The sequence below is a fragment of the Schistocerca piceifrons genome, chromosome 10 (genome assembly GCF_021461385.2).
Source record: "Schistocerca piceifrons isolate TAMUIC-IGC-003096 chromosome 10, iqSchPice1.1, whole genome shotgun sequence".
Lineage (NCBI taxonomy): Eukaryota > Metazoa > Arthropoda > Insecta > Orthoptera > Acrididae > Schistocerca > Schistocerca piceifrons.
Window position 1 is genome coordinate 1,744,616 of NC_060147.1, and position 24,019 is coordinate 1,768,634.

Below are 24,019 nucleotides of genomic sequence, written 5' to 3' on the forward strand. Positions count from 1 at the left end.
TGTTCGGATGGCAGACTTGAGGGACACGAGATTATCAGTGGTAGAGGGACCCTGGCGGAAACTTCCCTGGCACGGAGCCAGTAGGCCACGTGACTCCAGGAGCCGACACATCTGCCGGCTCACCATACGTTCCGGCAGCTTACACAGAACACTGGTCAGGCCGATGGGCCGATAGCTATCCACACGAAGTGGGTTTTTATCAGGTTCAAGCACGGGAATGACGGTGCTCTGCCGCCATTGCGACGGAAAGACGCTGTCGCACCACGTCCGGTTGAAGGTGACGAGGAGATGTCGCCTGTAGTCGGACGAGAGATGTTTAATTGTCTGACTGTGGATCCGATCTGGTCCGGGAGCTGTGTGGAGGCAATGGGCAAGGGCGCTGAGGAGCTCCCACTCTGTAAATGGGGTGTTACAAGGTTCACTGTGGCACATAGTGAATGAGAGGACCTCCCCTTCCATCCTCCATTCGAGGGTGTGAAAGGCCGGGGGCTAATTCGTCGATGCAGACGCTCGAGCACAGTGTTCGGCAATCGCGTTTGCGTTGGTATACGACGTGCCACCGATCTTAATGCCAGGGCACTTGTCGGGGTCCGGTACCCAAAAACACGTCCGATCGCCCAGACTCTGGGAGGTGACGTACGGTACCCGACGGTCGAGACGTACCTCTCCAGACATTCCTCTTTCCGCCTTTTTATAAGCTGGCGTACACGGGCACAGAGCCGTTTAAAATCTATTAGGTGCTCGAGGGAAGGGTGCCACTTATGTCATCATAGAGCCCACCTGTGCTCTTTAGTGGCCTCGGCAATTTCTGGCGACCACCGAGAAAATGATTATCGCCGGTGGCACCCTAAGGAACGAGCGATCACGTTTTCTGCCACAGAAGGAATAGTTCTAGTGACCCGTTCAACCACCACATCGATGGTACCGCGTGGGAGAGATTCAACGGTGACTGCAGAGATGAACGCTTCCCAGTCTGCCTAGTTTAAAGCCCATCTGGGTAGGCGTCTGTGGGCACGATGCTGGGGAAGTGACGGGAAGATGGGGAAATGGTCACTACCACACAAGTCATCACGGGCTCTCCAGTGGACAGATGGGAGAAGTCTCGGATTGCAAAGTGATAAATCAATGGCCGAAAAACTACCACAAGGCACTGCAAAATTGGTCGGGCCCCAGTACGTAAAAGGCAGATGTCGAGCTGAGACAGTACAGTTTTGACATCTCTACCTCGGGCAGTAAGCACACAGTGCAAACCAACAAGGAGTTACGGGTGTTAAAATATCCCAAAAGTAGGAAAGGTTTACGGAGTTGATAAATCACTGCAGCCAAGACATTCAGGGGTACCACACCATCCGGAGGGAGATATACGTTACAGTCAGTTATTTTCTGCGTCGTCATCATCCCGACTGCCACAGCTTCAATAGGGTTTGAAGGGGAACAGGTTTACTACACAGCAAGTTCAGGACACAGACGCAAACTCCACCCGACACACTAATGTATTCGCTACAGTTCTTGTAATATCCCCTATAACCACAGAGGGCAGGGGTCCGCATTGTCGGGAACCAGGTTTCCTGGAGGGCAATGCAGAAAGCAGGTGTAAAGCTCAACATTTGCCTTAGCTGAGCCGTGTGGAGGAAGTAACCACAGCAATACCACTGGAGGGTGATGCGATCGTGAGGCAGGGAAGGCACGAAACACTCAGTGAGGCAGTCTACACCTCAGGGTCACCTGCCATCACCGCCTCGCTGCCCGAACAGTCTACATCCGTCGCATCCGAGGGTCCGGCGAGATCTAGGTCCCTGGCGGACACCAGATCCTCCACCTCGTCCTCAGATGCAGAGCTCGTAGGTAGTGGCGGTGCGGGTGCCACCGAAATTTCCTCCGTCTCGGGGGTCTCCTTTTTGGATTTCTCTCGCCGATCCTCGGGTTTGTCTGGCCGGAACTGAGGAGGATCGTGAAGCCTTACGACCGGCTGCTTTTGGTCACTTCAGCCACTGGCAGGTGTCCTCTTTCCCACTAGTAGAAACACAGGACTGGAGGGACCACAGGGACCCCTTCCTAGCAAGAGAACCCGAAGGAGACTAATGCTTCTCCAGCTGAGAAGTGGGGACTGACGTCCCCAATGGTTTTGGGGGACAATGCTCCCGAGGTAGGTGGTGCTGAAGCAACAGGGAGGGAAGTGCCTCCCATCATCGAGGGGGCAGGTGTAGTATTGCGGCTCCGAGAGCTGACAGGAATGGGTGGAACGGAAGGAGCTGGAACTGTTGTCGTAGTGGTGGCGTAGTTGGATGTCGTACACACACGATGTAGCCTCTCTTATTTTTCTTAGCCTCAGTGTAGGGCAGTTGGTCCGGGGTCTCGCATTCCATTATTTTCCTCTCTTTCTGTAAAATCCCACAGTCCGGTGAGCGAGGCGAGTGTCGCTCTCCGCAATTGACACAGGTGGGAGGCGGAACACGTGGAGTAGTGGGATGGGACGGGTGTCCACAATGTCGGCAGGTGATGGCGGGTGTACAGCAGGAAGACATATGCCCGAACTTCCGGCACTTAAAGCACCACATTGGGGGAGGGATATACGGTTTCACATTACAGCAGTAAACTGTCACCCTGACCTTTTCAGGTAATGTGCCACCCTCGAATGCCGAGATGAAGGCACCGGTGGCAACTAGTTTATCCCTCGGACCCCGACGGACGCTCCAAACAAAATGAACACCTCGGCACTCTAAGTTGGTGTGCAGCTTGTCATCAGACTGTAAAAGATGGTCCCTGTGGAATATAATACCCTGGACCATGTTTAAGCTCTTATTGGGTTATTTGTTTCATTTATTTATTTCATTAACAGTACAGAGTAACCCACCGCCTTGAAATGTAAGGTGGGTCGGATGCTTCTGAATCTAATAGCAAAGACTTCTCATTGTTACAGTCTTATTGGTATACAGTTGTTAATGTTTTTTTTTTTTTTAATAATATAAAGAACATAACATATTAAGATTTCCCTGAGGTTACAGCGAATTGAATGCTTAACAATTGTTAAAATGGTTCCATATAATTTGTTACTACCTAGTTGATGAGACTATAATTTATACAATGCAAATGTCAAAGAAAAATAAAAAAAGAAGAAAATGTAACACAATGAGCGTGGTTATGAATAATTTGTAATATATAGAAGGAAGTGATATGCTGTATTTGGATGAGTAATACAGTCTCAGTAGCATGTTGGTTAGTAATGCTATTTCTATCTATTTCAGATTAGAAGGTCTCGGTACAACCTTCTTCTAAGAGCCTACCTAGTTCCGTGTTTACTATGGTACTGCCCTGGCAATTTAGTTGTATTACCTTCAGAAGGGATATCTAGTGAAGGAAAAACACTCGGGTGCGGTTTCTTTAAAATCGAGAAACACACGTCTGTGTGCTCTCACAAAATCCTCGTATAGTTTCTCTAGTTTTAGGCCCTCTCCACTTCGTGCACATGCCTCCCCTAGACACTTACATATATCTTTGGGGTTCATTGGCAGATTTTCAACTCTTAGGTTAATACTGTCAGTTTGTTCTGTAGTTGGAAAGCAGATTTTATCCCTGTTTTTATGCTTAGTTCATATTACAGAGCGAAGAGCTGTTTGAAATATATCCTTGTTTACTAGTCTGTTGAGCCATAGGTTAACGTCTAAGTTATCTTAGTTTACGTAATTAATGATCTTTGGTTGTATCTGGTTAGTGATCTTGCCTGTTTGTTTGTTGCTCCGATTTCAAGTAATTTTGTAGTGCAGCACGTCTTTCTCGCTTTATGGTTTCCGGTAGTATGGAGTTTGATGTGTTTTCGCTGAACATTTCCCCTGATAGTGACTTCTTGTTTTTGATCTCTACCAGGGACTTGTTCGTAAAATGTGACTGTCGTATGTCCGTTTCTGGGGTGTTTGCGTACGGTGTTGTGCCGGTGCAGGATGTGTCTTTCTGTTCAGCTGCCTTACTGCTTTGTTTATAGTAGTGACTGTGTGCGCTACCCCTGTAGACAAAATGAACTGGTGTAACATAGGGTCTACATTTGGTCGTATCATATTCTAGTTGTTGTGCGGGTAGTGTGCAGTTGTCTTTGTTTGTACTTGCCTGTGGTGTTGGATTTCTTGTGAACCAAGTGACATCTCCATTCCGAGGACGTTCGAGGACGTCGTCGTATTTCTCTGTACTATTTTGCAGTATTTCGTCTTCCAATATGTCAACTCGTAAAAGGAGACCAGCCTGGAAGGTGGCCCAATTAAACATGTGATTTTTCAGGTGCCTGCCGACCTCATATTCGATTGCACCTCGTATGCACATATTGTCTATATAATTGGTAATGCTGAAGTACCTACACTGTACTGTCTCCCAGAACTGAGGCATTACATTAGTATCGGTATCTGCATTTGGAGGTTGTAATATCCCCACGTGTTGCCGCCAGGCAACGACTCGCCGCCAGCCTCTCGTCCTAGTCGACGGCGATTTGTACCTTTGCCTGTTCGTGTTATTAGTTAAGTCTCTTCCTGGGTGTGTTAGGGGGGTGGGTTTCTCACAGTTACGGTAGCACTCCTTATTAATGGACATTGTCCGGGACATCGTATTTGGTGCGTTCTATTTGTCTTTTGCAGAGCTGTTTATATGTAGGACAGTCTGGCCCCCCTGCCTTACTGCATGTTCTGTTTCTGTGTTTGCACGGTATACAACCTACCGGATTCTCCTGCCTGCATTCCGACTTTTTGTGTCCCGGTTTTGCAAATCTTCCACATACTTGTTCTCGGTCGCAATGCTTCGACGGGTGACCATAGCCCCGACAATTAAAACATTTTGTACAGCAACAGAGTCGCTGATGTACAAAGATTCAAATTGAATAAAAACTCTTTCTTTTTGAAGCAGCAGTAATCGTACTCTTGGCGACACTTCTAGAATATTGTTTACTGTCCTTTTGCCCTTCGGTCCTGTTTTAAGTTTTATTTTAACCTCATTATCGAACTCATCTTTAGTAATGTGTTCACTCAGTTTTATTTCGTAGAGCTCTTCCAAGAATTCCTGGTCAATTAAATATGTTTTAACATGGTGCACTGCCAGCAGGGGTCTGAACTTCTTGGTTTCTTCACACGTAATGTCCTTGAGCTGTGCCGCTTTTTCTATTATCTTTTTCTTGTCTACTTGTGTATCTGTTTCAATTATTACGGTGTTTGCTGTTGACCTGATTGATTTTATTTTTTATTTGTGTCACTTGGGGTTAATTGTTTTAGTGATGGTTTCTCTAACGGTTCTTGCATCTCGGTTGGTTTCTGATTTAAAGAAAAGTGTGCTGGACTGTTTAGCTTTTGTTTGTCGAAATGAGCTGCAGATGAGAGTGAGAGAGGTTTATTTTCTGACTTTAATCTCTGATTTTCAGATTTGAGTTCTGCTATTTCTTGTTCCGTGCACTGAACACATTCCTGGGCATCTGGTGCATTTGCAACTGCTAGTTCTTTTCCGAGTCTGGCGTTTTCAGTTCTGAGCTCTCATTTTGTCCACAAAGCCTCGCCTGACCGACTGCGAGTGCCCAGATTTTGTCTCTAACCTGCGATGTAATTGTGGTTGACGCCCTTTTTTGTTTTAGTTCATTCTGGAACTCCGCTAAGATCTCATCTACAGTGCTTATCATTTTAGTTCCATTTTCTTTTTTTCGGGTATTAACTTTTCGCTAGATACCATTCGTCTTATTGCCACCGTGCTCCCGCTCGTCGGAGTCGCATCACCGTTTCGACGTCCTCCGACTGACAGGTAGCTCACACCGATTCCGGGAGCGCGTTCGGCATTTTTCAAAGTAGCAGTGGCTGCCACCAGCGTGAACCAGGTCGTACGCTCCAGAGTCCACGTATAATTGCGGACGTGGAGCTTACTTAGTTAAAAGCCGAGGCACACGTCCCAAATGCTTCACACAGTGAGGCAAAGAGAGCGCACACTGGACGAAATTTGCTGTACGGCAGCTGATTCTCAAATTCTGGATTCGTTGTGTATGTAGTTTGTCTCTCAACCGAGTGCAACAGTTCTGTTAAGCGCATTACGATCTGCAATTTGCTCCACAGTTTGCCACGCTGTTACTCGGTAACGCCACGACATAAGACCCACATGCCAGTTGACTGAACATGCAGCCAGCTTTCCGTAGACGGCGTCCGCTGAGTCAGCCGCTGCTTCTGGCCACCTGACACAACAAACAGCTGTGGCTCACGCAGCCAGCCCGCTGCAATCCGCGCTGTCAGCTCCGTCTGCGTCCGACGTCACTGCAACCCGTTCCGCCGACCTAACTCGCCACACGGCACGCGAGAATACATTCACTATCGCAGAAAAGAAAGACCTCTCACAGTCTAAATACGGTCTCCAAACTGTCTTTAATGCGTCACGTGACAGATTACGCCTTTAGCTATGCACGCTGAAACTCGCACTGCACTCCGACCACTTTTCCCCACCGCAAACGTGAAAACGAGCGGAGCACTCACCGAACACGTCTGCGAGCCACGCCAGTCACCACAGATTGCGTAGGTCACCACGTCAGTGATAGGGTGTGACGGAAACAGAAAGATCCCCCAGCTCGTCACAGGCGACCAATGCCTGAGACTGGGCGAGGATACCGTTTTTATCGAGACTGGCCCAGAGTGCATTTTGGACAAGCCCTCCACCTCCCCAAACTTGTCCTCTAAATGCTCCAAAAAAAATTGAGGCTTCATTGACACGAAACATTCCCCAACGACTCTTCTACATACGAGGTACTGGGGCAAATAAGCTTTGCTGCCATCCTTAGCCTGCCATTCCTCCCACGGTGTGGCCAGAGAGGGGAACGATTTGAGGTCATATTTCTTCGCACCGAAATTGACCTCGATTGCCGAGAGACTGCCGGTCGTCTACCACCGGCAAGAGATGATGGACTACGCTTCACGATGTGTCACCCGCCCCGATGCCACCCACTCCGACCTGGGGGCCTCCCCACGGGCGCCACCCCGCTGCAGCAAAGACCACCCGGCAGGACGGCCATTGCCGGGAGTCCCGACGCCCCGAGGTGACGGGCATCTACTCTCGGCATACGTGGGGAGTTAACGGTACAGGCATCGGCAGAGCGATCCCTGTGTGGTTAGGGGGCCACAACCGACAGGGCACACAACAGCCCCACCACAATGGACTGGCTACCGTGCCGGATATCAGGTGCAAATGAGCAAACAAGTCCACGATTGTCATCGGCGCAGAAAGCGATACTGCACAGTGGATGGAGGAAAACTGACCGACGAGGGTGACGTTGCACAACAGCTGCACAATGAGCAGAAGTGCAAATCCACGTTGCCGAAGGATGCGAGAGGTCTCAGAGCATAATGGACACAGTGCACTATGTAAGGCGCCCTTCCCCAATTGGCTTGCTCTTCGGAAAAATTTAGAAGAATGGAGGTCAAACCCTACAGGAGACCATCGTGTAAAGGCTAAAATGTGTGAGACTTAGTGAGTGTGCACGAACACGCACAAATGTGTGTGTGTAACAGTCTCTTTGTTGTGCCTATCTGCAACTAGACATCTCATCTTTACAGCAAGTAGCAATATATCGATGTGCATTTTCAACTTATTGCAGCGTAATGGATAATCAATTAAATTTCGGGCATGCAGCTGCGCAAATAAAATTTCCTCTACTGATATTTTGGCCATGTATTGTCTGTCCATCTTCAGAGTGAGTCACGAGATGGACGACAAGATGCCACACGCAGCCTTATATGCTCCACCGCGGTGGTACTGCGCGTGCGGGTCACAGGTGCTGGTCGGTGGCAGAGAAATACACTTACACGTGCGCCACCTGTGGCGAAGGCGTACAGACGTTCGATTCGCTTATCGATGTACGATCGGCGGCGGTGACACTGTGACGACTTCTCTGCAGTTTAATTAACCCGAGAGCCAGATTCCGAGTTTTGTCCAAATCTCTATTTATTAAATTACTAGCTAATCTACAGCTTCCTGGAAGACAGATTCCCAAAAAGAAGAGGTGGGTGTTAAAATCTTCACATTACCGTAATTCACGGAATGCCCTATATCAATACAATGTTCGGCCACAGCTGACTTGTCTGGCTGTAATAAGCATGTGTACCTTCGATGCTCCACACACCTCTCACGAACGGTGCGTGTTGTTTGACCTATGTACAACTTCTCACAATTTCCGCAAGGAATCCTATACACACCCATTTTACGGAGCCGTAAATCGTCCTTCATAGAGCCGAGTAAAGCTGCAATCTTTGTGAGGGGCCGGAAGATCACCTTAACACAGTGTTTCTCAAGAATACAGCCTACCTTCGAGGAAAGAGCACCCAAATAGGGCAAAAACGGACTAAATCTGAAGGAATTACTATCTCCTTCCCCATCACGTACCTGCATTTTAGGTTTTGCATCGAGTGCTCTACGAATTTGTTGCAGAGAAAATCCATTCGATTTAAAAATGCTCTCGAGGTATATGAGCTCTTCTTGCAAATTCTCTTTATTGGATATACAGTGCACCCAATGCACTAAGGTCTTAAGGACACCTTTGGTCTGTGAAGGGTGATGGCAGCTACCGGCACGAAAATATAGATTTGTGTGTGTGTGTGTCGGTTTCCGATATATAGCACGTCCTCAAGTGCCATCACCTTTACGGCGAACGACAACATGCAAAAAGGGGAGACAACCGTCTTTTTCTATTTCCATTGTAAATTTAATGGACGGAATTCAAATGTTCAAAAAATCGATGTAATTCATCCTTCCACCCATACCACTAATGTGTAGTCCACGTACCTCCAGAAGAGCGTCTGTTTAAAACTTGCTGAGGCCAGTGCCTTGTCCTCGAAGTCTTCCACGAATAAATTAGCTACCAGAGGGGAGAAGGGGCTTCCCATGGCAACACCATCAATTTGCTCATAAAATTCACCATTAAATTGAAAATAAGATGATAAAAGCACACGTTCAAATAAGGCCATAATGTTCTTATCAAAATCTTGGCCGATAAGAGATAGAGATTCCTTTAAAGGTACCTCAGTGTATAATGACACCACACATCAAAACTAACAAGCACATCTGTACTATTTAGCCTGACATTGCTAAGTCTCTTAATAAAATCCATAGAATTACAAATGTGGTGACTACATTTTCCTACCAATGGTTTTAATAAGGAAGCTAAATATTTGGCAGAAAAATACGTCGGTGAACCAATAGTGCTCGTTACAGGTCTCATAGACAAATCCTCTAGACGCTCATCCTTACCCATCTCGTAAACTTTAGGAAGACCATAAAATCTCGGTGGTACACCTCGGACTTTTACACTTCTTATGACTTCCTACGGTAGTGATGAAGCATTCAGCAAGGAAGCTGTCCTTATTGTCACCTCGTCAGTAGGATCTTTGTTGATCTTCCGGTGTGCACCAGAACCAAGTAGACCAGACATCTTTCCCTCGTAGACTTCCCAAGGCAAAAGGACGGCACCATTACCTCTATCAGCACAAAGGACAACCGTACCAGTATCCTCGTGCAGCTTTCGTATCGCACTCCTTTCTTCCTCGGAAACATCGCTTCTCTGTGGGCGGTGCTTCGTAATTGCTATATCGGAAACCGACACACACAAACCTATATCTTCACACCAGTAGCTGCCATCGGCTGCATATTTCTCTGCCGGCGACCGGCACCTGTGACCCACACGCGCAGTACTGCCGCGGTGGAGCATATAAGGCCGCGCGTGGCATCTCGTCGTCAGTCTCATGACTCTCTCTGAAGACGGCGGACGATACGCGGCCAAAATATCAGTGGAGGAAATTTTATTTGCGCGGCTGCACGTCCAAAATTTAATTGGCTAGCAATATATCATTTACGTAAGACTCTCTATATTCCAACCTGGATTTTCGTGTTTGCAAGCTCAAACAAAATAGTTACGAGAACCACTTTTACCAATGGACCTGCCACATAGGAAAAATCTAGCTAGTTTTCAGAAATTCATCCAGCTTTGACATTCAGCTCCCATATAAGGGCCAAGCATCTATATGGATAGCTTCTGCAAAGCTGTCAATTTTTACACAGTGTAAACTGCGTGTGCTTCAGCAATGCAACCAGCTCGTACACTGGCATACTTACCAAAATATTGAGTGTACAGTTTCTACTCTGCTACTCTTCCTTCAGTCCTGTGCCGGATAGAGAGGTGGTCCGTATCCGGTGCTTTTCGTGTGCCAACGGTTCGTTACTCTCAAAAATGCCAATCAAGCTGCAGAACCTGAGAATTTGAAGAACAGTCATAGAAACACATGGCAATCACAGACAACACTAGGCCAATATATTACTCTCAAACCACACTCACAAATACCAGCAACACACACACACACACACACACACACACACACACACACACACACACACACACACACACAGAGAGACAGAGAGAGAGAGAGAGAGAGAGAGAGAGAGAGAGAGAGAGAGAGAGCAACAAAAACAAATTATAGCACAAAAAGAAGTTAAAAATAAATATAATGCAGCATTACACAGAAACTGGCAGCAACAATTATTTTTCTTTGTTTGTTCATTGTCTTACAGATACCAATGCTTTTCTGGTCCTGGTTTTAGCATTCTAAATGTCTCCGAGAACTGAAACAGATTACATAATTTCCCAAAATATACTCATCTGGTGTCTGATAATGAAAGCATTTGGCGACTCTCAACCAACTTCGAGCATCACTTCAAACCACCTACACTAGACTAAAGCAAATAATTTTTTCTACAATTGTATCAGATCATCGCTAACAAAAAATATTGTTTTGTAAATTGTAATTTTCGTCAATGGAAAATAGAAGATAGGTGATAGGCTGAATTTAACGAACAACTGTGACTACATGACAGCTGCTGGTTGAGAGAATTGTTACAAAATGAACACACAATTAATTCCAAAGCTCAAAATTAATGTTCTGACACTTATCAAACGAGCCACTGTGAGTACAAATGTACGGCATATACTAGCTAATAAACGGCTAACTACATGTACTCTGGCTACTCTCTTAACCGTGCAGGCAACAATGCTACATCAGCTACTCTACTTCTGTGCAGAAAGCAGTCGTTTGTAGCTATGGAAACTCTGATACAGGACAACAGAATCCCAACCTGAGAGAGATTTCGTCCAGACTCTTTGCAATTTCAGCCCAGCATGCAAAAGTTAAAGCACAAGGTCTTGTCACATGCTCAAACACGTGCGCCCAACTGGAAGAAAATAAGCAAACCTTTATGTGTCTAATAAATGTATAACTCGGTAAATGTTAAACAAATTAAATGTTTGCTACAACACACACACACACACACACACACACACACACACACACACACACACACAGAGAGAGAGAGAGAGAGAGAGAGAGAGAGAGAGAGAGAGAGAGAGAATTGTTACTTAAGAATATGTTGAAACATGCCATAAATAGTGTCCAGTAACTGTAATGCATAACCACGGAAATTGTAATGGTGCACAATTATATCATTTCTTGCAGTTAAGAAAGAGCAAGGATCAATGTAATTTTCTTGCCTCTAATTATTATTAAAATAAGTAAGTTACAAAACATCACACAACATGAAATTCTGCTTCCAACTTCTTTTATGTATTAAAATAACAGAAAATAAAATGAAAAGGGCAATCGCTCACCATACAGTCGTGTTATCAAGCAGGGGCAGACACATAAGAAAGACTGAAACATTGCTAACTTTTTCTACAATGTCCTTTCTCAGAGCTAACAGAAACACACACAATGTGGATGGCTACATTTTTCTGGCACTGCGGTCCCACTGAGATGAGGGATGGTGGATGGTGAAGAGGGTGAATGGAACAACATGAAGTCTATTAAGGCAATGTGCAATAGCTACAGTTACTGTAATATCACTCCTAACATGAGTATCATTCCATACAGAATACAAACACTGTAAATTAATACTAAGAAAGAGATAGAGGGGCTGGCCAGTACTTACCTCAGCTCAGTACAGTCGATAGATACACATAAAACAGAACTGAAAATTTAAGTTCCTAGCTTTCGGAACAAATGTTCCTTCATCGGGGAGGAGAGAGGGGAAAGAAGGGGAAGAAGGGAAAGGAGATTCAGTTACTCACAACACAGGTTATGAAGCAACAGGGAAAGGAAAATAGGGAGGGTAGCAAGGATGGAGGCATGGTTGTCAGAGGGAAGCCAAATTTGGCTGCTTCATAACCTGAGTTGTGAGTAACTGAATCTCCTTTCCCTTCTTCCCTTTCTTTCCCCTCTCTCCTCCCCGATGAAGGAAAATTTGTTCCGAAAGCTAGGAACGTAAATTTTCTGTTCTGTTTTATGTGTATCTATCGGCTGTACTGAGCTGAGGTAAGTGCTGGCCAGCCCCTCTATCTCTTTGTTAGTATTTGTTTCACATCTTTATATGAGACTTTCCATTAATCATTTAAACACTGTAAATTATTATACCTCCAAATTCTCACCCAAGCTATAATTTTGAAAATTTATCAGTATATATTTCAAAGTAACTAGTTTATTGGAAGTATTATTCAACATGTACACTATGTGATCAAAAGTATCCATACACCCCCAAGAACATACGTTTTTCATATTAGGTGCATTGTGCTGCAACCTACTGCCAGGTACTCCATATCAGCAACACCAGTAATCATTAGACATCGTGAGAGAGCAGAATGGGGCTCTCCGCAGAACTCGTGGACTTTGAATGTGGTCAGGTGATTGGGTGTCACTTGTGTCATACGTCTATAAGTGAGATTTCCACACTCCTAAACAACCCTACGTCCACTGTTTCTGATGTGATAGTGTAGTGGAAACGTGATGGGACACTTACAGCACAAAAGCGTACAGGCCAACCTCGTCTGTTGGTTGACAGAGATGGTTGAAGAGGGTCATAATGTGACAGGCAGACATTTATCCAGACCATCACACACAGGAATTCCAAACTGAATCAGGATGCATTGCAAGTACTATGATGGTTAGGCAGGAGGTGAGAAAACTTGGATTCCATGGTTGAGCACCTGCTCATAAGCCACACATCATGCTGGTAAATGCCAAATGATGCCTTGTTTGGTGTAAGATGCGTAAACATTGGATGACTGAACAGTGGAATAACGTAGTGTGGTGTGACGAATGACAATACCCAATGTGCAATCCAATGGCAGTGTGTGGGTATGGTGAATGCCCAGTTAACATCATATGCTAGCGTGTCAAGTGCCAAGAGTAAAATTTGGAGGTGAGGGTGTTATGGTGTGGTTGTGTTTTTCATGGAGGGGGCTTGCACCCCTTGTTGTTTTGAGTGTCACTATCACAGCAAAGGCCTACATTGATGGTTTAAGCACCTTCTTGCTTCCCACTGTTGAAGAGCAATTTGGGGATGGCGATTGCATCTTTCAACACAAGCGAGCACCTGTTCATAATGCAGGGCCTGCAGCGGAGTTGTTATGTGACAATAACATCCCTGTAATGGACTGGCCTGCACAGTGTTCTGACATGAATCCTACAGAACACCTTTGGGATTTTTGCAACGCTGACTTCGTGCCAGGCCTCACCAACCAACATCAATACCTCTCCTCAGTGCAGCACTCCTTGAAAAACGAGCTGCCATTCCCCAAGAAACCTTCCAGCACCTGATTAAATGTATGCCTTTGAGAGTCGAATATGTAGTCAAGGTTAAGAGTGGGCCAACACCATATTTAATTCCAGCATTACCAATGGAGGACGCCACGAACTTTTAAGTCATTTGCAGCCAGGTGTCCAGATACTTTTGATCACATAGTGTATGATTCACAAAAACTACTTGCACTTCAAAATTTGATCCACTAATGATTCTATGTTTTGCAAATCACATGTTTTATTTGAAAGCTTCTATTCCCCCATCTTCGTAAAGAACATCTTGTATTTCCTACAAATGTTACCTGTCATTCAAAATTTTTTGTCATAAGCATTCCATAATTTTCGAATCCTAAAAATGCAATGCTTTCCAAAAGGCACTTGGGGTAGCCGTGCATCTGAGGCGCCTCGCCATGGTTCGTGTGGCTCCCCTCGTCGGAGGTTCGAGTCCTCCCCCGGGTGTGTGTGTGTGTGTGTGTGTGTGTGTGTGTGTGTGTGTGTGTGTGTGTTTTGTCCTTACGTAAGTTAGCTTTAAGTGATGTGTGAGCCTAGGGACCGATGACCTCAGCAGTTCGGTCCCATAGGAACTTATAAACCACCACCACCACCACCACCACCACCACCACCACCAACTTTCAATAATTCAGTGTCATCGCTCTGTAGCCATACTTCCTGTATTTCCAAAAATGTATAATTTTCCTATAATAAGGTTTTAGTTTATGAAATATTTCTATTCCAAAACTTGTGTTTCCAGAAAATTCTCGGCGGGCTTTGGAAATCCTAGTGCAACCTCCAGTTTCTATCTTGTAAAACAGAAACATTATTTGTATCAAATTAAGGACATTTAACCAGTTGCTAAACAGCAAAGTAATGTCTTTGTTTAATGTGACTCTATAGTCTGCAGCTTTTCTGTCTTTCACATTAAAATCTACATCATGATAGCTTTATATTTAACACTTTATAATATCTGTCCTAAATACATCTTTCCATGTGTCACGCACAAACCTACACACAGTCTGCAGCTAGCATATGAAGAGCACAATTACTACACAACTACTAATCAGTCTGTTAATTTAGTTGGTCCACAGGCAGTCGTCAGTGGGTACAAGTGACGTTAAGTTAGTTTTGCTCACAAGTTAAATGAAATGTGTGAATACTCGTGTATAGCTGATCATCACCATGACTGGTGACGAAAATATGTCACTGTAAGAACTGAATCTTATTGTGCTGTATAAAATTCACTTAAAATAAACTAGTTTCCGAGCTGAAACATTGATCTGAAGGAGGTCATCTAGGTGCCCAAATCACATCAAGGTTATGTGGCAAGGAGCAGGAGCAGAGTTAGGAGTGAGGGGCGGGGGACAGAAGTGGCTGTGGTCCCATGAGGAGGGGTGGGTTCGGGGGGGGGGGGGAAGAGAGAGAGAGAGAGAGAGAGAGAGAGAGAGAGAGAGAGAGAGAGAGAGAGAGAGAGTAGGGTCGGTGGGGGGGGGGGGAGGGAGAGAGGGGGAGAGAGGGAGAGAGAGAGAGGGAGAGAGAGAGAGAGAGAGAGGGAGAGAGAGAGAGAGAGAGAGAGAGAGAGAGAGAGAGAGAGAGAGAGAGAGAGAAGGGTCGGGGGGGGGGGGGGGAGATAGCAGGCTCGGCGGGGGGGGAGATACCAGGGTCGGCGGGGGGGGGGAGATACCAGGGTCGGCGGGGGGGGGGGGAGAGAGAGAGAGTAGTGTCGGCGGGGGGAGAGAGACTAGTGTCGGCGGGGGGGGGGGGGGGAGAGAGACTAGTGTCGGCGGGGGGGGGGGGAGAGAGACTAGTGTCGGCGGGGGCGAGAGACTAGTGTCGGCGGGGGGGGAGAGAGAGTAGTGTCGGCGGGGGGGAGAGAGAGTAGTGTCGGCGGGGGGGAGAGAGAGTAGTGTCGGCGGGGGGGAGAGAGAGTAGTGTCGGCGGGGGGGGAGAGAGAGTAGTGTCGGCGGGGTGGGAGAGAGAGTAGTGTCGGCGGGGGGGGAGAGAGAGAGTAGTGTCGGCGGGGGGGGGGAGAGAGAGAGTAGTGTCGGCGGGGGGGGGGGGGAGAGAGAGTAGTGTCGGCGGGGGGGGGGGGGGAGAGAGTAGTGTCGGCGGGGGGGGGGGGGGGAGAGAGTAGTGTCGGCGGGGGGGGGGGGGAGAGAGAGTAGTGTCGGCGGGGGGGAGAGAGAGTAGTGTCGGCGGGGGGGAGAGAGAGTAGTGTCGGCGGGGGGGAGAGAGAGTAGTGTCGGCGGGGGGGAGAGAGAGTAGTGTCGGCGGGGGGGAGAGAGAGTAGTGTCGGCGGGGGGGGAGAGAGAGTAGTGTCGGCGGGGGGGAGAGAGAGTAGTGTCGGCGGGGGGGGAGAGAGTGTAGTGTCGGCGGGGGGGAGAGAGAGTAGTGTCGGCGGGGGGGGAGAGAGAGTAGTGTCGGCGGGGGGGGGAGAGAGAGTAGTGTCGGCGGGGGGGGGGGGGAGAGAGAGTAGTGTCGGCGGGGGGGGGGAGAGAGAGTAGTGTCGGCGGGGGGGGGGAGAGAGAGTAGTGTCGGCGGGGGGGGAGAGAGAGTAGTGTCGGCGGGGGGGAGAGAGAGTAGTGTCGGCGGGGGGGAGAGAGAGTAGTGTCGGCGGGGGGGAGAGAGAGTAGTGTCGGCGGGGGGGGAGAGAGAGTAGTGTCGGCGGGGGGGAGAGAGAGTAGTGTCGGCGGGGGGGAGAGAGAGTAGTGTCGGCGGGGGGGAGAGAGAGTAGTGTCGGCGGGGGGGAGAGAGAGTAGTGTCGGCGGGGGGGAGAGAGAGTAGTGTCGGCGGGGGGGAGAGAGAGTAGTGTCGGCGGGGGGGAGAGAGAGTAGTGTCGGCGGGGGAGAGGGAGAGTAGTGTCGGCGGGGGGGAGGGAGAGTAGTGTCGGCGGGGGAGAGAGAGTAGTGTCGGCGGGAGAGAGAGTAGCGTCGGCGGGAGAGAGAGTAGCGTCGGCGGGAGAGAGAGTAGCGTCGGCGGGAGAGAGAGTAGCGTCGGCGGGAGAGAGAGTAGCGTCGGCGGGGGGGAGAGAGAGTAGCGTCGGCGGGGGGGGAGAGAGAGTAGCGTCGGCGGGGGGGGGAGAGAGAGTAGCGTCGGCGGGGGGGGGAGAGAGAGTAGCGTCGGCGGGGGGGGAGAGAGAGTAGCGTCGGCGGGGGGGGGAGAGAGAGTAGCGTCGGCGGGGGGGGGAGAGAGAGTAGCGTCGGCGGGGGGGGGAGAGAGAGTAGCGTCGGCGGGGGGGGGAGAGAGAGTAGCGTCGGCGGGGGGGGGGAGAGAGAGTAGCGTCGGCGGGGGGGGGAGAGAGAGTAGCGTCGGCGGGGGGGGGAGAGAGAGTAGCGTCGGCGGGGGGGGAGAGAGAGTAGCGTCGGCGGGGGGGGAGAGAGAGTAGCGTCGGCGGGGGGGGAGAGAGAGTAGCGTCGGCGGGGGGGGAGAGAGAGTAGCGTCGGCGGGAGAGAGAGTAGCGTCGGCGGGAGAGAGAGTAGCGTCGGCGGGAGAGAGAGTAGCGTCGGCGGGAGAGAGAGTAGCGTCCGCGGGAGAGAGAGTAGCGTCGGCGGGAGAGAGAGTAGCGTCGGCGGGAGAGAGAGTAGCGTCGGCGGGAGAGAGAGTAGCGTCGGCGGGAGAGAGAGTAGCGTCGGCGGGAGAGAGAGTAGCGTCGGCGGGAGAGAGAGTAGCGTCGGCGGGAGAGATAGTAGTGTCGGCGGGAGAGAGAGTAGTGTCGGCGGGAGAGAGAGTAGTGTCGGCGGGAGAGAGAGCTCTTCCTGAACTACATGAATTACGTGCGAGCCAATCTGAGCATCCCTCTGAGATTTTTTTCAGATGTTACTGTCATTTGTCATCCATTAAACTCATCAAAAGATCAAAGCGAATTGCAAAATGATTTAGACAAGATATCTGTACGGTGCAAAAAGTGGGAGTGAGTTGCAAAGGTCAAGTGTGAGGTCATCGACATTAGAACTAGGAGTCTGTAAAATTTCACAAATTTAAAGGCTATCAATGCAAGTAAATACCTAGGGATTATAATTGTGAACAACTTAAAACTGGAACAACCGCACAGAAAATGGTGTGGGGAAGGTGAAACCAAGATTCTGTTTTATTGGCAGAACACTTAAAAGATGCAATAAGTCTACTAAAGAGGCTGCCTACATTATCCTTGTCCTTCCTCTTCTGTAATACTGCTGTGTGGTATGGAGGAATGATCATTGTGATAAAACAGCGTGCACGGAAAGCGTTAAGTGTTAAGTGTTCTTTCGCTGCATGCTATTCTCGAGTGTAACAGTACAGAAATAAGTCTGAAGGTGGTTCACATACGTGTGAATTGCAGAGTAATTGTGCAGATGCAGATTAGATCTACGTGTAGGCAGCAAAATGTGAAAGTCTCCACAGTTAATTGAAGACAAAAGGGCAGTTGTACGGAACGATAAAGACTCAATATTTCATTCGGTGTTTGCGGCAGACAAGAATCGTAAGAAACGTGCCCGCACCCCCTCGCCAGCACGGCAGCCACCTACCACGACCAGAGCTCCTGCCGGACCTTCGCCGTGAACCTGTTGGCGAGGCACAGTGCGGCGCAGCCGCCAAAACCCACGTTGTACAGAAGCACAATCTCCATGTTGCCCAGCCACCGGATCTTCCCGAAGTCGCCCAGCAGGTCGAAGTTGGTGAAGCCTGCAGAACGACATAATGAGATACACCTCAGTGGCACTTTTTGAAATGACTACACATTTCCTTCGAAGTGCCGAGTTTTAGGAATGACACCAGTAATTATTAACAATTATCTCACCATTAAAATAGTAATGAACTGTCTAACTCTCGGTCCCCCTGCTTTACAGCTGCCCTTCAAAACATTGTAAAGTAACAGCCAATGTTATGCAGTATTAGAGAACACAGTGCACACAACTACACCCATCCAGTCGTATTAATGCGACCACCTGTCAAAAGCCCGAAAAACCACCTTTTGCAGTACGGACACACAGGAAGAGATTCGACGAGAGGCCAAGTCTACTCCAGGGCCGCGGCCACCCGCACTAGGTTTCTCGGTCGAGAATCCGTGGCGCAAAGAGCCAGATCGACACGGCGGGCTCAAATTCGGCAAGTTCGGTGACCAGGACAGAACGGCAAGCTCATTGTGGTGTCTTAAAAACACACGCGTACACTGCAAGCTGTGCGACACTTCCATTTTCCTACTGGTAGATGTCACCGTGCCGAGGAAAAACAAACTACACGTTGGGGTGCACACAGTCCCCACAGATAGGTACACAGTTGGGTCGATCCACTGTGCCTCCAATAGTGACGAGATCACCCGGGGAACGTTAGGAAAACATTCCACAGACCGTAACGCTCCCTCCTCCGGCTCGGGCTCCTTCGCTTTTAGATATTTCACACTGTACTCGCCAACGGCCGTCTCTCCGACAGATCGTAAAACACAATTCACCCGGAAAGGTCACCTACAGCTACTCTGTGGGCACCCACTTGCGGTAGTGGTGTGCAAATTCCAACCTTCACAGCAGTTAGCACCAGTGCACGAACCAGGTGCCTGCTGTGGAGGCCCGTATGCAGCAATGCTCACCGAACGGTCCCCCTGCTTTACAGCTGCCCTTCAAAACATTGTAAAGTAACAGCCAATGTTATGCAGTATTAGAGAACACAGTGCACACAACTACACCCATCCAGTCGTATTAATGCGACCACCTGTCAAAAGCCCGAAAAACCACCTTCTGCAGTACGGACACACAGGAAGAGATTCGACGAGAGGCCAAGTCTACTCCAGGGCCGTGGCCACCCGCACTAGGTTTCTCGGTTGAGAATCCGTGGCGCAAAGAGCCAGATCGACAGCTGCACATCTATTCACCCATACACATCTCCACAGCTGTCATTCACCCCTGTTGTCCGTGGCCTGCAGTGCACCACAGTTGTGTCTCTGTCACTTTTGGACACTTCAATTTTGGCATAATACACGACATACGAGGCAGCACACTGGTTTATAAACTTAGTCATTTTGGAAATGCTACCACCTTTACCCTGAAAGCCAACGATCGTGACCTTTCGAAATCTCTCAGTTTCCGCATTATGTCGACAGCTGCAGTTTTCTGCGTCAACCCGATGTGCTCTATATACCCTCCGAGTCTAACACTGCTGTCTGCCATCTGCGAGTGTCGACATCGGACATAGGCTGTGGTCACATTAATGTGGCTGGAATGTGTAGTATACAACCTGACACCCGTCTACAAGATAAGTCTGAAACATTCGGTGCACGATCTCTTAAAATAAAGGAAACGAGATCTACAAACAAAATACCTTTACTGGCCCTCAAAGGAATTGCCATTAGCTTCGACACACTCGTGTCATCAGTTGTAAAGCTGTCGGAAACTGCCAGAAAAGGCTTTTCTGGAATCGTCTGAAGCACCACGGTTACACGTAACGCCTGTGAAGTGCAACGCTTTCAGGGCTAATATAAGATGGAGACACAAGAAAAACTCTGACTCGTGCAAATCTGGAGAATACAACAGTCACCTCAAAGGAATTGCCATTAGCTTCGACACACTCGTGTCATCAGTTGTAAAGCTGTCGGAAACTGCCAGAAAAGGCTTTTCTGGAATCGTCTGAAGCACCACGGTTACACGTAACGCCTGTGAAGTGCAACGCTTTCAGGGCTAATATAAGATGGAGACACAAGAAAAACTCTGACTCGTGCAAATCTGGAGAATACAACAGTCACCTCTTGTCGAGCGATAAAGTTGACGAGCAAACACTGTGTCCGTACGACATTTCTGAAATTTAAAACAAGTTGCCAATATCTGCACCATTTTGAAATCATATAAAGATTGGCACAAATATTTATGCTTCCTCTATCAGACAGTACTTCATTATTGGTAACTGTGTCACGTGCAAAAAGTCTGAGGCTACCTACTATTAATTTTGTCCACAAGGTCACTGATAGCAAGCGTTCGAAAATACTTTCCCGGTGCACACCTGTAATTGCTTCTACATCTGATAATTTTCCATCTACATTTCAGTTAAAAGAAAAGTCAATAAATGAGAATAAGTGTTACAACGGGTCCGAGGTCTCAAATAGAGCAGAAAGCAGTCAATCGAGAACTCTTTACAGTTTGCACCCACAGGAATCATTTCCACAGAGTATATTCTCGTTCTCTCAGGGAACCCTACAGTGACAATACGGTGCCCGATTTGGGTTTCATCGATCACAAACTTTTTCGTAGAGTTTTATGCTCACATCGGCCAGGCCGTAAAGACCGTTACAACCAGCCTGTACAAATGAATTAACACAACTATATTCTGATCACAGAGTGTAACAGCTGAGAAAATTAGAAATCAAATCACCACAATAATAGGTCGATTAAATGTTAAGCAAGAATGTATATATAAAATGCAAATTGCTCCCCATACATTAAATATGTATGAAATTCTGAAACTATCAATTTGTTGTGGAAGGATGGCTCTGAGCACTATGGGACATAACTACTGAGGTCATCAGTCCACGGAAGGATGGATATGACTGATAATATCAGAATAATCCCCCCCATGAACCATGGACCTTGCCGTTGGTGGGGAGGCTTGCGTGCCTCAGCGATACAGATAGCCGTACCGTAGGTACAACCACAACGGAGGGGTATCTGTTGAGAGGCCAGACAAACGTGTGGTTCCTGAAGAGGGGCAGCAGCCTTTTCAGTAGTTGCAGGGGCAACAGTCTGGATGATTGACTGATCTGGCCTTGTAACAATAACCAAAACGGCCTTGCTGTACTGGTACTGCGAACGGCTGAAAGCAAGGGGAAACTACGGCTGTAATTTTTCCCGAGGGCATGCAGCTTTACTGTATGGTTAAATGATGATGACGTCCTCTTGGGTAAAATATTCCGGAGGTAAAATAGTCCCCCATTCGGATCTCCAGGCGGGGACTACTCAAGAGGATGTCGTTATCAGGAGAAATAAAACTGGCGTTCTACGGATCGGAGCGTGGAATGTCAGATCCCTTAATCGGGCAGGTAGGTTAGAAAATTTAAAAAGGGAAATGGATAGGTTAAAGTTAGATATAGTGGGAATTAGTGAAGTTCAGTGGCAGGAGGAACAAGACTTCTGGTCAGGTGACTACAGGGTTATAAACACAAAGTCAGATAGGAGTAATGCAGGAGTAGGTTTAATAATGAATAGGAAAATAGGAACGCAGGTAAGCTACTACAAACAGCATAGTGAACGCATTATTGTGGCCAAGATAGATACGAAGCCCACACCTACTACAGTAGTACAAGTTTACATGCCAACTAGCTCTGCAGATGACGAAGAAATTGAAGAAATGTATGATGAAATAAAAGAAATTATTCAGATAGTGAAGGGAGACGAAAATTTAATAGTCATGGGTGAGTGTAGGAAAAGGAAGAGAAGGGAACGTAGTAGGTGAATATGGATTGGGGGTAAGAAATGAAAGAGGAAGCCGCCTGATAGAATTTTGCACAGAGCACAACTTCATCATAGCTAACACTTGGTTTAAGAATCATGATAGAAGGTTGTATGCATGGAAGAACCCTGGAGATACTAAAAGGTATCAGATAGATTATATAATGGTAAGACAGAGATTTAGGAACCAGGTTTTAAATTGTAAGACATTTCCAGGGGCAGATGTGGACTCTGACCACAATCTATTGGTTATGACCTGTAGATTAAAACTGAAGAAACTGCAAAAAGGTGGGAATTTAAGGAGATGGGACCTGGATAAACTGAAAGAACCAGAGGTTGTACAGAGTTTCAGGGAGAGCATAAGGGAACAATTGAAAGGAATGGGGGAAAGAAATACAGTAGAAGAAGAATGGGTAGCTCTGAGGGATGAAGTAGTGAAGGCAGCAGAGGATCAAGTGGGTAAAAAGAAGAGGGTTAGTAGAAATCCTTGGGTAACAGAAGAAATATTGAATTTAATTGATGAAAGGAGAAAATATAAAAATGCAGTAAATGAAGCAGGCAAAAAGGAATACAAACGTCTCAAAAATGAGATCGACAGGAAGTGCAAAATGGCTAAGCAGGGATGGCTAGAGGACAAATGTAAGGATGTAGAGGCTTATCTCACTAGGGGTAAGATAGATACTGCCTACAGGAAAATTAAAGAGAGCTTTGGAGATAAGAGAACCACATGTAAGAACATCAAGAGCTCAGATGGAAACCCAGTTCTAAGCAAAGAAGGGAAAGCAGAAAGGTGGAAGGAGTATATAGAGGGTCTATACAAGGGCGATGCACTTAAGGACAATATTATGGAAATGGAAGAGGATGTAGATGAAGATGAAATGGGAGATACGATACTGCGTGAAGAGTTTGACAGAGCACTGAAGGACCTGAGTCGAAACAAGGCCCCCGGAGTAGACAACATTCCATTGGAACTACTAACGGCCTTGGGAGAGCCAGTCCTGACAAAACTCTGCCATCTGGTGAGCAAGATGTATGAAACAGGCAAAATACCCTCAGACTTCAAGAAGAATACAATTATTCCAATCCCAAAGAAAGCAGGTGTTGACAGATGTGAAAATTACCGAACAATCAGTTTAATAAGCCACAGCTGCAAAGTACTAACACAAATTCTTTACAGACGAATGGAAAAACTAGTAGAAGCCGACCTCGGGGAAGATCAGTTTGGATTCTGTAAAAATACTGGATTACGTGAGGCAATACTGACCTTACGACTTATCTTAGAAGAAAGATTAAGGAAAGGCAAACCTATGTTTCTAGCATTTGTAGACTTACAGAAAGCTTTTGACAATGTTGACTGGAATACTCTCTTTCAAATTCTACAGGTGGCAGGGGTAAAATACAGGGAGCGAAAAGCTATTTACAACTTGTACAGAAACCAGCTGGCAGTTATAAGAGTCGAGGGACATGAAAGGGAAGCAGTGGTTGGGAAGGGAGTAGGACAGGGTTGTAGCCTCTCCCCGATGTTATTCAATCTCTATATTGAGCAAGCAGTAAAGGAAACAAAAGAAAAATTTGGAGTAGGTATTAAAATCCATGGAGAAGAAACAAAAACTTTGACAGAATTACAATGTCATCGGCGAACCTCAGAGACAGCAAAGGACATGGAAGAGCAGTTGAACGGAATGGATGGTGTCTTGAAGGGAGGATATAAGATGAACATCAACAAAAGCAAAACGAGGATAATGGAATGTAGTCAAGTCGGGTGATGCTGAGGGTATTAGATTAGGAAATGAGACACTTAAAGTAGTAAAGGAGTTTTGCTATTTGGGGAGCAAAATAACTGATGATGGACGAAGTAGAGAGGGTATAAAATGTAGACTGGCAATGGCAAGGAAAGCGTTTCTGAAGAAGAGAAATTTGTTAACATCGAGTATAGATTTAAGTGTCAGGAAGTTGTTTCAGAAAGTATTTGTATGGAGTGTAGCCATGTATGGAAGTGAAACA

At 47.2% G+C, this 24,019-nt stretch overlaps 1 protein-coding gene across 2 annotated transcripts in view; it reads right to left on the minus strand.

Moving 5' to 3' along the window:
• The window catches only part of LOC124718935 (protein Lilipod), a 348,987-nt gene that overhangs the window by 19,291 nt on the left and 305,677 nt on the right, over positions 1 to 24,019 (minus strand). Inside the window, exons 10-12 of one of the 2 annotated variants that reach the window (XM_047244598.1) lie at positions 18,113 to 18,269; positions 11,119 to 11,214; positions 10,105 to 10,240 (exon numbers count right to left, since the gene is read on the minus strand). In XM_047244598.1, coding sequence (XP_047100554.1) covers positions 10,135 to 10,240; positions 11,119 to 11,214; positions 18,113 to 18,269 — 359 coding nt within the window. In that variant the 3' untranslated portion in view covers positions 10,105 to 10,134. The remainder of the gene's footprint in view (positions 1 to 10,104; positions 10,241 to 11,118; positions 11,215 to 18,112; positions 18,270 to 24,019) is intronic. The other variant, XM_047244599.1, reaches the window with a different exon arrangement.